The sequence below is a fragment of the Coregonus lavaretus genome, assembly GCF_964263955.1.
Source record: "Coregonus lavaretus genome assembly, chromosome: 26".
In the NCBI taxonomy this organism is placed as follows: Eukaryota; Metazoa; Chordata; class Actinopteri; order Salmoniformes; family Salmonidae; genus Coregonus; species Coregonus lavaretus.
This window is the reverse complement of record NC_140013.1, coordinates 13,527,151-13,544,797: the sequence shown is the minus strand read 5'-3', so window position 1 is coordinate 13,544,797 and position 17,647 is coordinate 13,527,151. Positions and strand designations below refer to the sequence as shown.

At 44.1% G+C, this 17,647-nt stretch overlaps 2 protein-coding genes and 1 pseudogene across 3 annotated transcripts; all 3 read left to right on the top strand.

The window, feature by feature from the left end:
* Positions 1-1,718: 1,718 nt before the first annotated feature.
* Positions 1,719-5,127, top strand: LOC311101353 (tripartite motif-containing protein 16-like; annotated as a pseudogene). Its single transcript has 9 exons — positions 1,719-2,228; positions 2,346-2,441; positions 2,632-2,842; positions 2,953-3,112; positions 3,254-3,352; positions 3,461-3,496; positions 4,061-4,126; positions 4,216-4,416; positions 4,800-5,127. The product of its transcript is annotated as a tripartite motif-containing protein 16-like (transcript).
* A 2,658-nt stretch (positions 5,128-7,785) lies between these two features.
* Positions 7,786-9,464, top strand: LOC311101521 (cerebellin-1-like; the record flags this gene model as incomplete). The annotated part of the gene is made up of 4 exons (XM_084142666.1): positions 7,786-7,873; positions 8,447-8,542; positions 8,732-8,872; positions 9,037-9,464. The coding sequence occupies 4 exons, from the start codon at positions 7,786-7,788 to the stop codon at positions 9,462-9,464; spliced, it is 753 nt and encodes a 250-aa protein (XP_083998792.1).
* A 6,603-nt stretch (positions 9,465-16,067) lies between these two features.
* On the top strand, positions 16,068-17,272 carry LOC311101520 (cerebellin-1-like; the record flags this gene model as incomplete). The annotated part of the gene is made up of 4 exons (XM_084142665.1): positions 16,068-16,170; positions 16,374-16,553; positions 16,685-16,816; positions 16,968-17,272. 4 exons carry the CDS (start codon positions 16,068-16,070, stop codon positions 17,270-17,272), a joined length of 720 nt encoding a protein of 239 aa, XP_083998791.1.
* Between the last annotated feature and the right edge of the window lie 375 nt (positions 17,273-17,647).

The window sequence follows — 17,647 nt, the reverse complement described above, 5'->3', positions numbered from 1 at the left end:
CCGTTTCCAGCTACAATGGCCATTTACAACATTAACAATGTCTACACTGTATTTCGGATCAATTTGATGTTATTTTAATGAACAAAAAATGTGCTTTTCTTTCGAAAGCAAGGACATTTCTAAGTGACACCAAACTTTTGAACGGTAGTGTATTTTATATTTGAGATTCTTTCAAGTAGCCACCCTTTGCCTTGATGACAGCTTTGCACACTCTTGGGGGGGTGGGGGTTGAAAAGTGTACAGTATATATACCTTCATTTCTCAAGAATATACAGTCGTGTTCAAAAGTTTTGAGAATGACACAAGTATTGGTCTTCACAAAGTTCGCTGCTTCAGTGTTATGAGATATTTTTGTCAGATGTTACTATGGTATACTGAAGTATAATTACAAGCATTCCATAAGTGTCAAAGGCTTTTATTGACAATTACATTAAGTTTATGCAAAGAGTCAATAGTGTTGACCCTTCTTTTTCAAGACCTCTGCAATCCGCCCTGGCATGCTGTCAATTAACTTCTGGGCCACATCCTGACTGATGGCAGCCCATTCTTGCATAATCAATGCTTGGAGTTTGTCAGAATTTGTGGGGTTTTGTTTGTCCATCCACCTCTTGAGGATTGACCACAAGTTCTCAATGGGATTAAGGTCTGGGGAGTTTCCTGGCCATGGACCCAAAATGTCGATGTTTTGTTCCCGAGCCACTTAGTTATCACTTTTGCCTTAGGTGATCCATCATGCTGGAAAAGGCATTGGTCGTCACCAAACTGTTCTTGGATGGTTGGGAGAAGTTGCTCTCGGAGGATGTGTTGGTACCATTCTTTATTCATGGCTGTGTTCTTAGGCAAAATTGTGAGTGAGCACACTCCCTTGGCTGGGAAGCAACCCCACACATGAATGGTCTCAGGATGGTTTACTGTTGTCATGACACAGGACTGATGGTAGCGATCACCTTGTCTTCTCCGGACAAGGTGTTTTCCGGATGCCCCAAACAATCGGAAAGGGGATTCATCAGAGAGAATGACTTTACCCCAGTCCTCAGCAGTCCAATCCCTGTACCTTTTGCAGAATATCTGTCTGTCCCTGATGTTTTTCCTGGAGAGATCACTCTTCATGACATTCTTGAGTATATGCAAATTGCCATCATCAAAACTGAGGCAGCAGACTTTGTGAAAATTAGTATTTGTTTCATTCTCAAAACTTTTGACCACGACTGTAGACTCTTAGCTTTCATTTGACACCAAATTTGCAATGCTCCTATTAACTTCACATGTTGGTGCTCATGGGTCCTTTTACATGGACCAGCAGCTTACACAGTATAGCCATTTCTGTATCCATTGTATTGTTTATCATTGTTGGTATAACCACATTATTGTGGACACATAGTGTGGTTTTCTTAAACAATTAGTAGGCTATTTATATCCACAGAGAAGGTGAAAATGTGGTTCCTTCTTGGAGAAGGGGAAAAACCTGTCGGTCTACCACCTTGACATTATTTTAAAATGCCTGTATCTACAGTGTTTCTGCTTCATCTGTGTGACTGTGACACCAGTCAGAATGGTTTGGAAACTCCTCACCGGTCTTACCTGTTTTTCCTGCCTCGCCCAAGCCCAGCTCATTTTGGTTTTAACCAGCATGCTATGACATTTCGGAAGCATTGGCAGTCTTACCTAGAATGATTGTGGCCCACTTTCTATCTCCAGGACCTACATTTCCCAGCACCATGCCCACTGCCGCATGGCCTGAGGAGGAGTTTGTGTGCTCTGTCTGTCTGGAGACACTACATGACCCCGCCACGTTGCCCTGTGGTCACACCTACTGCCTGCCCTGCATCCAGGGGCACTGGGACCGGAATGAGGCCAAGGGTCCGTGTAACTTCCCCCAGTGTAGGCAGGTCTTCACCCCACGACCCTCTCTGGCCAAGAGCACAGTGCTAGTGGAGGCGATGGAGAAGCTGAGAATAAAGGGCATCCAGGAGCATCCCTACCTCTCCATCTCGTCTGCCCCACCCTCCATGCCTATCTACCTGGAGGTGTGTGCGGACACAGGCCTTCGCCAATGGGGGATGTAGCCCCACCTTCCCGTCGTCAGCCCCAGGCTTTGCCCTCAACACCAGTGGCCCCTAGAGCTCTACTGCCATGACGATAAGGAGTGTGTGTGTGACGAGTGTTGTCGTCATGGACACAAGGGCCTCAGTGTGGTTAAGCCGGAGGAGGAGAGGATGGCGAGACGGGTAAAGAACCATGACTGTGTGTTTTGTCTGTTGCCACAACTATTTTATTTGAATTTTAGAAAATACTGGGTGCATGAGAGAATCCTGTGTTTCTGTATACTGTGTCACTATGTGCAGAGGGAGCTAGTTCCGATGCAGGCCGAGACACAGAGGAGGATCCAAGAGATGGAGAAGGAGCTTAAGGAGTTCCCACAAGCTGCCCAGCTCCACAAAGTAAGGAAACCCCTCATCAATGGCAGTATGAGTAAAATATGTTGTGGTTACATCATTTGTTGTCAGAGCCTAGTATTTAGTCACAGTTTCATAACACTCTGCCCCCTCTTTCACTTCCTTCTCTCCCCCTCTATCCATCCCTCCATTTTTGTTTTTCTTCTCTCCATGTCTATGTCCTCTCTCTTCTCAGAGCTCAGTCCAGGCCCTACAGAAGGAGGATGTGGAGCTCTTCTCTGAGCTGATGGGTACCCAGGTCGGGGAGCTGCTTTGTGCCCATGAGGCCTCCACGCCGGACTGAGGGCCGAATCCACAACCTGGAGCAGGAGCTGGCCCAGCTCCGCAAGAAAGACCAGGAACGCAGCCGACTGGCCAGCATGCAGGACCACATCTGCTACTTAAAGGTACAGGGGACAAGATAATGAGATTGAGATGATGACAGTTTAATTGGGACAAGTGTCAATGACCATCCTCACCACCAGGTGTTATTGTCTTCTTCTATTGTCCTCTACAGAACTGCTTCACCCTGGAGCCCCTCACACAGAATGGGGGCAGAGAGGGGGTAGGGCTGGGTGAGGAGGCCCTTGTGTCTGAGATTCAAACCGTGATGGGAGAGCTAAGAGATGGACTACAGGATCTCTGTAAATCCAGCATGGCCAAGATCTTCAGAACTGGTGAGTCATTGGCATTTTCAATGTCCTGAAACATATACAGGGCGATTAGGACCTGTTTTAATATTTTCCCTTTTGATTGTGTTGGTTCTGTTGAGAAGTAAATGGTTCTTAATATTACTGAAACTGTTTTCTTGCTTAAAGTGAATGATGCCACTCGTAGTCCATCTCAATTGTTCAGTGGTCAAGCTGCAGGGAACAGAGCATCTACTGACAACAATCAGGTGGCTACACAAAACGCAGGTAAGCATCTACAAGTCATGTTAAAAGAAAAAGAAAACACAGAAGGGTGCAGCTGCCATTTTCTATCCGAATGTTAGTCTTTTTTCTAATTTTTTTCTCTCTCTGCAGCATCCGAAGTGCAATCAAACCCTCGACTGAACACAGGTAAATGTTTCATTCAGTCTTTGTATGAGAAGATTATCAAGTACATCAACCTTTTAATAACAGACTAAAGGTGCTTTCCCCGTGTTGCATTTTAGTATGTGAAATAACATCAAACCCTTCACCTCTACCTCCACCTAGCCGATTAAACTCAACTCCACAATTTACGATGGAGTTGAGCGGCGACTAGTTTGGATGGATTGGAGCTCCGACGTTATGTATAATTACATTTTTATAAAAAACGACTGATTTAAGCTCCCAGAGAATAGCCCGCAATTACACACATTGTCGTAAATCGTTGAGTTTAGTCGGCTACCTCCACCTAGACCTCAAGGTAAATGCATTGATTAGTCTGAAAAAAGTTAAATACAGTTTCAGAATAACTGTAAAAACCGCTTTCTTATGCTTTTCATTAGTGAATGAAGTGACATCAGCAAACTTTCTACCTCAACCTCCATTACCTCCAATTGGACCTCAAGGTAAATATATGAACAGCGGTCTGAGGATTGGCATTATAATGCAAATAAAATGTCGCCAATAAAATAATTTTTCTCTCTCAACTTTTAGTGAACCAGGTGACCACTGTTGGTTTGACAAACCCAGAGCTGAAAACCAGAGAAGAAATGCTCAAATGTGAGTACCCCTTTTACTGCATAAGCAGCATTGAAGACTACAAAGGAAGACAATAGCATCACCAGTCTTTCCTGTCTTTCTCCATGTAGTTTACTTTAATCCGACATTTGACCCCAACACTGCGTACCGTCACCTGAAACTGGCTGATGGGGACCGTAAAGCCACTGAAGGCAGAGAAGCAGAACCAGCCGGAGCACCCCGACCGTTTCATCTACTGGAGACAGATACTGTGCAGGGAGCCCCTGGCTGGAAGCCCCTACTACTGGGAGACAGAGTGGACGGGCCAGAAGGTGGGTCTCAGGCTACGACCACATTTGACTGGAAAACTCATGGGTACATACCAGTGGAGGCTGCTGAGGGGAGGACGGCTCATAATAATGGCTGGAATGGAGTCGATGGAATGGTATCAACCACGTGTTTGATGTGTTTGATACCATTCCATTGGCTCCATTCCAGACATTATTTTGAGCCGTCCTCCCCTCAACAGCCTCCACTGGTACATACTCATTATAATTACATTTCTATGGTTGCTCTCTCATCATTAAGATCACGTCAACTAATGTTATGTTCTTGAGAGATGCCCTTGGTTTGAATCTGTCATCAATTGACTAGTATTCACTATTTTGGCTATAAGTATTTTACTTAGTGATGGATTTTATTGTTTGTCACTCAGATCACTTTCGGCATGGCCTACAGAGACTTGGACAGGAAGGAGGCTGACGACAGCAGCAGACTGGGCTACAATGAGCAGTCTTGGAGCCTGAACTGGTCTGGGACGTGCTTCTCCATGTGGCATGCTGGGAAGGAGACCCATCTAGGCTCAACCAAGGCTGGGGTTGTACCTGGACCAACATGAAGGAGTACTGGCCATCTACAGGATCTCCAACAACTAGGCCCATCTCATCCACTCCCTCCAGACAGACTTTACTGGCCCCCTCTATCCCAGGTTCCGCTTCTGGTCAGGGGTTGGGGCGTCTGTGACTCTATGTCAACTGGACTAGGCTGGCATCTGGTGGTTCAGATCCATTCTGGAAGCCATGAGAAGGAAGTCCGCAATGACAGTACAGTGCTCAGTGCTTAACAACAGTTTATATGTAATACAACTGGTAGGAAAGTTCCAGTATTGGATGCTGATTTGCTGATAGCTTGTTCCAGCCATATCTCAGCTGCTGTCCTATTGTGATGTGCCCTTTTGGCCTGTAAGAATTATATTAAAATGCATGATAAATAAATAAAAAATGAGCATAAACAAAGTTGCTTGAGGTGAATTTGAATTGTTTTCAAAATGCCAGTAGTAACTTCTCTTCAAATCAAATAAAATTTTATTTGTCACATACACGTGTTTAGCAGATGTTATTGCGGGTGTAGCAAAATGCTTGTGCTTCTAGCTCCGACAGTGCAGTAATATCTAACAAGTAATATCTAACAATTTCACAACATATACCCAATACACACAAATCTAGTGAGGAATGGAATTTAAGAATATATACTTAAATGGACAAGCAATGACAGAGCGGCTTGGACTAAGATACAGTAGAATATTATAGAATAGAATACAGTATATACATATGAGATGAGTAGTGCAAGATATCTAAACATTATTAAAGTGACTAGTGTTCCATTTCTTAAAGTGGCCAGTGATTTCAATAGGCAGCAGAAGCCTCTGTGCTAGTGATGGCTATTTAACAGTCTGATGGCCTTGAGATAGAAGCTGTTTTTCATTCCCTTGGTCCCAGCTTTGATGCACCTGTACTGACCTCGCCTTCTGGATGATAGCGGGATGAACAGGCAGTGGCTCGGGTGGTTGATGTCCTTGATGATCTTTTTGGCCTTCCTGCGACATCGGGTGCTGTAGGTGTCTTGGAGGGCGGGTAGTTTGCCCCCGGTAATGCGTTCTGTTTTGAAATTAGGTCAAGGCCATTTTCAGTTTAACACAAATGAGTTTCCTGCAGTTAGTAAGACTAGCCCATTATATAAATTTGTCCACTTAGCTCGTTTACATAAGTTGCTGACAAACAGTTTATGACAGGAAACTCCATCTCCACATCATAATTGCTGACCTTGCTCCAGTCGTTCTGCCTCAGTCTATTCGCGTCATCTGCATTATTCCCCATGGCTTTCCACATAGGAAGATCAACACTGAAATACCTGTCACTCATTGGCCCACTGTTCTTATTTTCTCCTGGTTTGAGATACAGTGAGGGAAAAAAGTATTTGATCCCCTGCTGATTTTGTACGTTTGCCCACTGACAAAGAAATTATCAGTCTATAATTTTAATGGTAGGTTTATTTGAACAGTGAGAGACAGAATAACAACAAAAATCAGCAGGGGATCAAATACTTTTTTCCCTCACTGTAAGATTTGTCCCACCAGCCCACAATGCACTGCCATGACAGTGATCTTTTGAGATTATATTTAGAAATCTATGTCTAAATCTGTATTGATACATAACTGTTTGGAAGAGACTATCATTGTCCTTATATATCATTGAACACTGCACCTCAATTGGCAAGGATGAATACAGTTGCATGCATTTGAAGGAAACATGACATGCAAATTGTAACATTTGGGGAAGTCACACAGTGTTGAAGACTTGCCAATCCATTCCCAACTATACCTACTGGAAACTGTAATTCCAGTAACCCAATCTCAATTTTTTCTCTTCTCCACCCCTTTATTATCCAGTTTGTTGCTTAGTGTTACATTTACATACATTTAATCACTCACGTGTTCTGACTACCTCATCACATAGAACTGTGCAGTAGATTTTATGGAATAGTTAGTATTATGTTGCTTTGTGCACAGGAAAGGGCCTTCCCCCAAACTGTTGCCACAAAGTTGGAAGCACAGAATAATCTAGAATGTAATTGTATGCTGTAGCGTTAAGATTTCCCTTCACTGGAACTAAGGGGCCTAGCCCGAACCATGAAAAACAGCCCCAGACCATTATTCCTCCTCCACCAAACTTTACAGTTGGCAATATGCATTGGGGCAGGTAGCGTTCTCCTGGCATCCGCCAAACCCAGATTCGTCCGTAGGACTGCCAGATGGTGAAGCATGATTAATCACTCCAGTCCAATGGCGGCAAGCTTTACACCACTCCAGCTGACGCTTGGCATTGCGCATGGTGAACTTACAGTTGACCGGGGCAGCTCTAGCAGGGCAGAAATTTGACAAACTGACTTGTTGGAAAGGTGGCATTCTATGACGGCGCCACGTTGAAAGTCACTGAGCTCTTCAGTAAGGCCATTCTACTGCCAATGTATGTCTACGGAGATTGCATGGCTGTGTGCTCGATTTTATACACCTGTCAGCAACGGGTGTGGCTGAAATAGCCGAATCCACTAATTTGAAGTGTCCACATACTTTTGTATGTACTTTAATCAAACACCAAACACCCTGACAACATACTCCCTCTGCGCTCCCCTCCCAACATGCTGTGCTGGGAATGAGTTCCCTGTTTTTGACCTCTCGCTCATCAGCACACCCACCAAGCAAATTTAACACAAACTCCTATCGCCTGTTGCATCAGGAATGGGTCCCCTGCCGACTACCTGACACTCTCTCCATCTTCCATTAACATACACAATGAGCAGGTGGAAGCTGCCTGACACCTGAAAACACAGGTAAAGTGTTGTTGCAGTTCAATGGGAACTCCATGGTCCAGGTGACCGACAATACCTGTCCCACATTTGCAGGACACAAAGCCTGCCGCTGCCCAGCCCACAGAGGACAGACAGTGGGAGGTGGGGTTTACTCAGAGTTTATAGGCCGAGCTCCTCTCCTGGTGACAGTCTATCCATTCCATCCCGCTGTCTGTGAACATCGACTGCCATCTCCAAGCTGCAAAATGAGAGGTGGGCGTCTCTATGGTTTCCTATATGACAGGGAAGCATACAGTAGATTTAGGCTCCAGAGTTGTTGAATGAGGACAGAGGAGTTAAGCTTTTGGTCTAGAGTAGCCAAGGGGGTGCACGACTCCTGTCCTGGAGGGCAGCAGTCCTGCTGCTTTTTGTAAAGGGAAATGGGCTCCGCTAGGGTACAATTTAAAATATCACTGGAACATGCTGCTAGATCAGGTAGTCTATGAGAGATTCAAGTTACAACGACTATTCAATGGCTCTTATATTTATACTTTCCCTATTCAAATACAGTCTGTTCGGTTGTGAGTAGTGTTGATTCTCTCTGCATGCACCATTTGTCTAAGATAGTGTGTCGCTGCAGGTGTGTGTACAGTATATGGAAGAGTGCATACTGTGGTGTAACTGTGTGCTTTACTCGCTCCATCACTGTAACTAACATGCTCTCTTCTCCTACAGCTATCGTACTGCTGTGGTTGCTGGGGGCCGCTCTGGCCAATGAATACAGCTGGAATAGCCCTGGAGAGACTACAAAGGATCCCAAAACAGAGAACTGTAAGGGAGGGAGGGAGAGAGAGAGAGAGAGAGAGAGAGAGAGAGAGAGAGAGAGAGAGAGTAGGAAGGGGAGAAAGGGAGACACACTGAACACATTGAGGATGGCATCAGCAAGGAGTGTTGAGAACCACTGTCTAATCCTTTGTCCTGTCTGTGTGTCTGTTCATCTGTGTGTCTGTGTCCACACAGTGTGTCTGACGGACCAGGCCTCCTGCGGCTGCTGCCTGATGCAAAAGCAGATGTGGAGGATGGAGCAGTTCTTCAACATGAGTCTGAACGAGCTGCAGAGTGGCCTGGAGAAGGCAAAGGCCGTGCTCAACAAAGTCCGCGGTGAGACCACCTGACCGCAACCACTATCAACATCCATCTCCATTACCACCTCAAAACTGGCCAATGTGTTACATTCTGACTGGAAACCATTTGGCTTGCTGTTATTTTGTCTCATTGTTTATTAATTTCTCTATCTTTCTATCTCTCACTCTTTCCACCTGCAGCTAGCCGCAGTGCCTTCTCCGTGGCCCTGACCAACACACGACGTTGCGAGGGCCCCTTCCGTGAAGCTAAGACCATCATTTACCAGCACGTCTTCATCAACCTGGGCGAGGGCTACAACAACCGCACCGGCATCTTCACTGTGCCCCGCTCCGGTGTCTACAGCCTGGCCCTGACTGTGTACAGCGACTCGGGCGCCCCCGGCGCCACCCTGGCCGCCTGCGCCAACCTGATGGTGAACGGGCGCCAGGTGTTGAGCTGCAGCGAGCAGAACCAGCAGGACCAGGAAGACAGCACCAGCGCGGTGATGGCCGTCCAGCTGCAGGCCGGGGACAAGTTGTCTGTCACCCTGCCCATCGGATGCTTCCTGTGCGACGACCAGAGCCACTACAACACCTTTACCGGCTTCCTGCTCTACGCCACCGACTAAGACTGAGCTGAAGCTGCTGAGACTACCGCACCCCATCACCTTCGCCCTGTCTTTAACTCCTTTGCCCAGTCCTGCTTCTGGAAGGGAACTTGGAGCTGGTCTTGAGGCTCTGTGATGAGAATGTGATCAGGGGCCAGTTCCTCCAGTGAATGTCAATCAGAACCCCATTAATCTTTCCAGGACCAGAACTAGGCTACCCCAGCCTTGACCTTCCCCCCAACCACTTTGGGTAACAACTTCTTACCCAGTCAAGTTATCCGGTGATGTATACTGTGATGGGAAAAATCAATTTGCATGTATTTGAAAAAAATGAAAATAAACCATGATTATACAAGTACTTGGTCTGTGTATATATTTTATATCTCTCTGTGTTACTGCACTACTGTATTCATACTAATACTAACATTACTTAATGATCCTAAGGGTCCACAAATAGAGACAAACATCTCATGTACTGGGATGAGTAGGGTGGAAGTACAGCCTCCGCGCAATAAAGATAAATGCCAAATGAGTTTCTTTGAAGAAAAAAAAGAAAAGTTTCCACTGTATTTCGGGAGTCAACCATAAAGGGTTATATTGCCCCTCCCTCTTGAACTTTTCCCTTGAATGAATCAAATAAGCGCAAACAGGCAACTCAACTTACCTTTGTATCGCTATCAATTCAGTGCATCACTCAAGACTAAATTGTCACACATTGAAAGAGTACATTGTCCTCTTGAGTGAAATTGATTAATTTGACACCACTTTATGTCATCTGATAATATTTTCTACTTGTTGCTATTACCTGACCTCTGTCCCATACAGCTCAACACGTTGTCAGGGATGTACAGGCTAGGGGTGTACAGAGCAGTGAAGTTTAGCCATCAGCATTAATACTGTATCTATGTAACTCTGTATCAGTATCTATCTCTATGGCCATCAGATTCCACATGAGACAGATTTGACCACAGTAACCTCAGTGAATCAAGAGATAATGTGCCACAAAATCCAGGGAGGAGTCTGTTATGGACTAGATAATATAATTTGCATGAATCTGAACAATAAAGGTGCACAAGCGCAATACAATATGTATTTGGCTCAACAATAGTGACATGAATATCTTTACAGCTTTTCTTATGTCACATTCAGTAGCACATTACTTAAATGCTATGTGCTAGCTACATACTGTATGTAGCACAACAAGTTCACTGGTCCCTAACCATTATTTATGTGTCATATATTTATGTAATCAACATACATACAGACATACAATGCAACATTTATATTAACATATACAGTGCCTTAAGAATTCATCCCTCTTGGCGTTTTTCCTATTTTGTTGCATTACAACCTGTAATTTAAATGAATATTTATTTGGATTTCATGTAATGGACATACTGAAAATTGGTGAAGTGAAATAAAAAAAAAAAACGTCTTAAAAAAAATGATACAAAATAAATCACGGGAAAGTGGTGCGTACATATGTATTCACCCCCTTTGCTATGAAGCCCCTAAATAAGATCTGGTGCAACCAATTACCTTCAGAAGTCACATAATTAGTTAAATAAAGTCTACCTGTGTGCAATCTAAGTGTCACATGATCTCAGTATATATACACCTGTTCTGAAAGGCCCCAGAGTCTGCAACACCACTAAGCAAGCGGCACCACCAAGCAGAGAGGCAACAAAGAGACCAAAGATAACCCTGAAGGAGCTGCAAATCTTCACAGCGGAGATTGGAGTATCTGTCCATAGGACCACTTTAAGCCATATACTCCACAGAGCTGGGCTTTATGGAAGAGGGGCCAGAAAAAAGCCATTGCTTAAAGAAAAAAATAAGCAAACATGTTTGGTGTTCGCCAAAAGGCATGTGGGAGACTCCCCAAACATATGGAAGAAGGTACTCTTGTCAGATTTTTGGCCATCAAGGAAAACGCTATGTCTGGCGCAAACCCAACACCTCTCATCACCCCGAGAACTCCATCCCCACAGTGAAGCATGGTGGTGGCAGCATCATGCTGTGGGGATGTTTTTCATCGGCAGGGACTGGGAAACTGGTCAGAATTGAAGGAATGATGGATGGCGCTAAATACGGGGACATTTTACTGAGTTACAGTTCATATAAGGAAATCAATCAAATCAAATAAATAAATTAGGCCCTAATCTATGGATTTCACATGACTGGGAATGCAGATATGCATCTGTTGGTCACAGATGTAATCTGATAATATTTTTCAACTTGTTGCTATTATCTGACCTCTGTACCATACAGTTATGCTCAACACGTTGTCAGGGATGTACAGGCTAGGGGTGTACAGAGCAGTGAAGTTTAGCCATCAGCATTAATACTGTGGTCGGGTGCCACAAAGAGGGACTTAGGAAAATTACAATTGGCCCAGAACAGGGCAGCACAGCTGGTCCTTAAATGTACACGGAGAGCTAACATTAATAATATGCATGTTAATCTCTCCTGGCTCAAAGTAGAGGAGAAATTGACTTCATCACTACTTGTATTTGTGAGAAGTATTGACATGTTGAATGCACCGAGCTGTCTGTTTAAACTACTAGCACACAGCTCAGACACACATACATACCCCATAAGACATGCCACCAGAGGTCTCTTCACAGTCCCCAAGTCCAGAACAGACTATGGGAGGCACACAGTACTACATAGAGCCATGACTACATGGAACTCTATTCCACATTAAGTAACTCATGCAAGCAGTAAAAATACACCTTATGGAACAGTGGGGACTGTGAAGAGATACACACACATACACACGATAACATACTTACTATACACACACGTACACATGGATTTTGTGTTGTAGATATGTGGTAGTAGAGTAGTGGCCTGAGGGCACACACTTGTGTTTTGAAATCTGTTGTAAAATGTATTGTAATGTTTTTAAAGCCTTGGCAGCAGCTAATGGTGATCCATAATAAATACAAATACTGTATCTATCTCTGTATCAGTATCTATCTCTATTGCCATCAGACTCCACATGAGACAGATTTGACCTCAGTGACCTCAGTGAATGAGAGATAATGTGACAGAAAATCCAGGGATGAGTAGAATCTAATTAGCATGAATCTGAACAATAGAGGTACAATACAATGTGTATTTGGCTCAACAATAGTGGCGTGCCTCTGACATATGAATATCTTTACAGGTCTTCTTATGTCACATTCAGCAGCACATTACTTAAATGCTATGTGCTAGCTACATACAGTATGTAGCACAAGTTCTCGGGTCTCTAACCATCATTTGTGTGTCATATAGCATAAAAATTCAAAATACAGACATACAATGCAACATTTATATAAACATATACTGTATGCATGTGCATTTAAAAAAGTAATCAGTAATCATCATCATCAGCAGTACTACTGTATGATCCCAACTCAACCCTGCATACACAAATACGTATTTTGTGGTTCTGCAGACCTACAGTTGAAGTCGGAAGTTTACATTCACCTTAGCCAAATACATTTAAACTCAGTTTTTCACAATTCCTGACATTTAATCCTAGTAAAAATTCCCTGTCTTAGGTCAGTTAGGATCACCACTTTATTTTAAGAATGTGAAATGTCAGAATAATAGTAGAGAGATGTATTTATTTCAGCTTTTATTTCTTTCATCACATTCCCAGTGGGTCAGAAGTTTACATACACTCAATTAGTATTTGGTAGCATTGCCTTTCAATTGTTTAACTTGGGTCAAACGTTTTGGGTAGCCTTCCACAAGCTTCCCACAATAAGTAGGGTGAATTTTGGCCCATTCTTCCTGACAGAGCTGGTGTAACTGAGTCAGGTTTGTAGGCCTCCTTGCTCGCACACGCTTTTTCAGTTCTGCCCACAAATTGTCTATAGGATTGAGGTCAGGGCTTTGTGATGGCCACTCCAATACCTTGACTTTGTTGTCCTTAAGCCATTTTGCCACAGCTTTGGAAGTATGCTTGGGGTCATTGTCCATTTGGAAGACCCATTTGCGACCAAGCTTTAACTTCCTGACTGATGTCTTGAGATGTTGCTTCAATATATCCACATAATTTTCCTTCCTCATGATGCCATCTATTTTGTGAAGTGCACCAGTCCCTCCTGCAGCAAAGCACCCCCACAGCATGATGCTGCCACCCCCGTGCTTCACGGTTGGGATGGTGTTCTTCGGCTTGCAAGCCACCCCCTTTTTCCTCCAAACATAACAATGGTCATTATGGCCAAACAGTTCTATTTTTGTTTCATCAGACCAGAGGACATTTCTCCAAAAAGTACGATCTTTGTCCCCATGTGCAGTTGCAAACCATAGTCTTTTTTATGGCGGTTTTGGAGCAGTGGCTTCTTCCTTGCTGAGTGGCCTTTCAGGTTATGTCGATATAGGACTCGTTTTACTGTGGATATAGATACTTTTGTACCTGTTTCCTCCAGCATCTTCACAAGGTCCTTTGTTGTTGTTCTGGGATTGATTTGCACTTTTCGCACCAAAGTGCGTTCATCTCTAGGAGACAGATCACGTCTCCTTCCTGAGTGGTATGACGGCTGCGTGGTCCCATGGTGTTTATACTTGCGTACTATTGTTTGTACAGATTAACGTGGTACCTTCAGGCGTTTGGAAATTGCTTCCAAGGATGAACCAGCCTTGAATACATTCACAGGTACACCTCCAATTGACTCAAATTATGTCAATTAGCCTATCAGAAGCTTCTAAAGCCATGACATCATTTTCTGGTATTTTCCAAGCTGTTTAAAGGCACAGTCAACTTAGTGTATGTAAACTTCTGACCCACTGGAATTGTGATACAGTCAATTATAAGTTAAATAATCTGTCTGTAAACAATTGTTGGAAAAATTACTTGTGTAATGCACAAAGTAGATGTCCTAACCGACTTGCCAAAACTATAGTTTGTTAACAAGAAATTTGTGGAATGGTTGAAAAACTAGTTTTAATGACTCCAACCTAAATGTATGTAAACTTCCGACTTCAACTGTATGTCAAACATACATTTAATTTTCATATCAAACTACTTTGAAATAATCACCTACACTGGGGCTTTTAAATTCATAAACACTTTCAAACTAAGTTGACACGTCATAGTTTGAGGGTAGACCTCCCTGTTTATTCTTTGTAGGGTCGCAGTTGGATGAGGTTATCTAATGACATAAACCAACACAATACTTTGACCTCTATTCTCTGATTCACCTCAAAGGAAATAGATAGCATCTAAAGAACTGGGTTGCTCAACAGGGGACATGTGACAGTCAGCAACGCCAACAAAACAACAATCAATACTGTATATGATGGTCAACAATAAGTGGAGAACAGAAACTCTCTCCACCACCTCCGCCCACACCCAGGTGTGAGAACCAGGTCCAGGTGTGAGAACCAGGTGACACTCTATATCTCCTTCTCTCCTATATATGGGTCTCCTGATCCACTGATAATGCCTCTCAATGAAACAGCAATAAACCCACGTATCTTTGGGAAACTCCATTCAAAATCCTCCATAACAATCTATTCAAGTGTAGCACACACCGCTGTGTCTACTGGGAGTTTTAGGGAAATCAGGCACCGGTGTCCTATTAAAAACGTACTATTTTCACACAACAGCAAAGATGAGCTGTTTTCTTACCGGACCTCTCATTCACACCCAAGGAAGAAACACTGACATGACATTGTCTTTCACTTGTCACATGGGAGGCTATTGAATGTGTTCTAGGTGCCCTCTGTTAGGAACTCCACCTCAGCCTGTGTTTTTGGGGTTGGGGTTTGTGTACAGGGAATGGGCGTGGAGCTTTTCTCATCCACCTGCGGAGGGGGGGGGGGGACCTCAGACTGGGAATCAATAGCATGGCAGCACCACACCCCTGCATTAAACTCCTACATAGTCTTAGGAGGCTTCCCAAGTCTGCTTACCTACTGTAAGAACAAGGAAACGAGACGTGGGCTTCTTACAGCGATACAGTAAGTACCTACAAGCTTTCCTCCCTTTATACTCAGACTGTCTGGAGGCTCGCAGATCTGGTGAGATAGGAGCTATGCAATGAGTATGGAATATACATAAAGCTATACACTAATGATACTGAAGTTCTAAATTATATTGTCTATTTTGATGAGACAGCTTTGGCTAAGCAAGAAGGCACTAATATGTTCTTTGAAATGTGAAAGCAATCCGTTTGGAAAAAGAACTGTAGGTGAAAAACGTTTTAGAATGGATGTAGGCTACTTTAGCAAAAGGCTTCATTCTCAGAATATCAAATTTGGGTACTGAGATCAACTATTGATTAAAGAAAATGTATCAAAGATGGTTGAATGAACTATAAATGTCAACCAGTTTGCAGTTGACTAAACCAGTAAGGAAATGAAGGAGGTTGATGTAACTTTAGAGCACCATCTTGACAAGGCATACTCAAAAAACGAACTAAAACTTCAGAGTTCTGAATGGGTTGAGTAGACTGTGAAAGTTAGCTATCATGACCAGAACATGAACTACAAATATATTCTGTTTCATACAGGTGGTTCTTAGCAGAGAGCATAGCCATGCGATGCTTATAAACAAAGTCTCTTTTCATTGTAATTTGAAGGTGTACTGTATGACCAACAGTAACTATCTATATATTTCAGAGAATGAAGTTAGTTGCAGTGTCTGCTCTGTGCCTGTGGGGGGTGCTGTGCCTCTGTGCCAGTGTGAAGGCCATTGGGACTTTAGAGCTGATGCGAGATGCAGCAGGTAACAGAAAACCTCATGACGGCTCAGTTTTTCTCTTTTATTTTTGTATGTTATCCACCCCAAACTTATCTTAACAATAAAATGTAATGTCAAACTATTGGTCCTGCTTCGACTCATTTGACAACTTTTGACCCCTACTCTCTGCCCATCTTCCCTCTACCTCCCCCCCCACCTTCCTCCCCTATCCTCCCCCCTGTCCCCAGTGGGCTGGACTGGGGCCCTGCCCTGTGGGAAGTGGGACTGTGAGTGTGCCTTCAAGAGCCAGCCGGACTGCTGCTGTGGGGCCAATGAGATGAATATGCTGGAGGACCACACCTTCATGCGCATGGTGGACATATGGGAGCAGCTCACCCGATTGGACAACGACATCGAGGAAGTCACAGGTACTGGAAAATACGTCTGTTTCCTAGTCAGAATAAGTCAGGAACCATGGTAGAAAGCTTGACAAATCCCTAATGTTCAAGTCCCAGGCTCCTAACTTCTTCTGTTCTCCTTCCCTCTGTCTGTGACTCAGGCAACAATAAGATTGCGTTCACCGCGGCGATGAAACCTAGAAGCGACTGCTTCGGGCCCTTCACCATCAACGTGCCCATCCGCTACTACACCATCTCTCTCAACCAGGGCAACGGATACAATGACGCTCTGGGTAGGACACCACACTGCGCTGTCACGTCATTTCCCCACATACTTACTGGATAAATAACATAACACAACATAAAACACACATGCACATACACACACTCACCCCCACACCCACCTACACTCACTCTCCATCTCCCTGTGTGTCCTCTATCCAGGTATCTTCACCGCCCCCCGCGCCGGCCTCTACTCCTTCTCCTTCACGACCTACTCCAACGTGGGCGTGGACGGCGAGCGTCTCTACCACAAGGTGCAGCTGATAAAGAACAACGAGGTGGTGGCCTCTGTGTGGGAGGACAACCGGGAGGACATGGAGGACAGCGGCACCCAGTCGGTGCTGGTGTCTCTGCACCAGGGCGACCAGGTGTACGTGGAGCTGCTCTCCGGCAGGAGTCTGTGTGGCAACACCAAGGAGTTAAACAGGTTCAGCGGGTACCTGGTCTACCCCTTCACACAGGAGTAGAGAAGAGAGTCATACACACATGAACACACGTACATGCATGAATACACACACACACACAAACACATACATGCACGCACGCACACACACATAAACATACACACATACATGCGGATACATACACACACATACTGTGTAACAGATCAACTCACTGACATACTGAGAATGACAATACAAATTTGATGAAATTATACAATTCTGACACTGTTAATGGAATCAGATATTCAAACATTGATCGACATCAAAACGCAAATGCAATTCTACGAAGAGGCAGAGCCTCAAATAAATTATGCAATTACAAAGTTCCAAGTGTGTGTATTGTGTGTGTGTCTGTGCACCATAGTAACCAATGATATTCCATGTACAGTGAAATTCAGT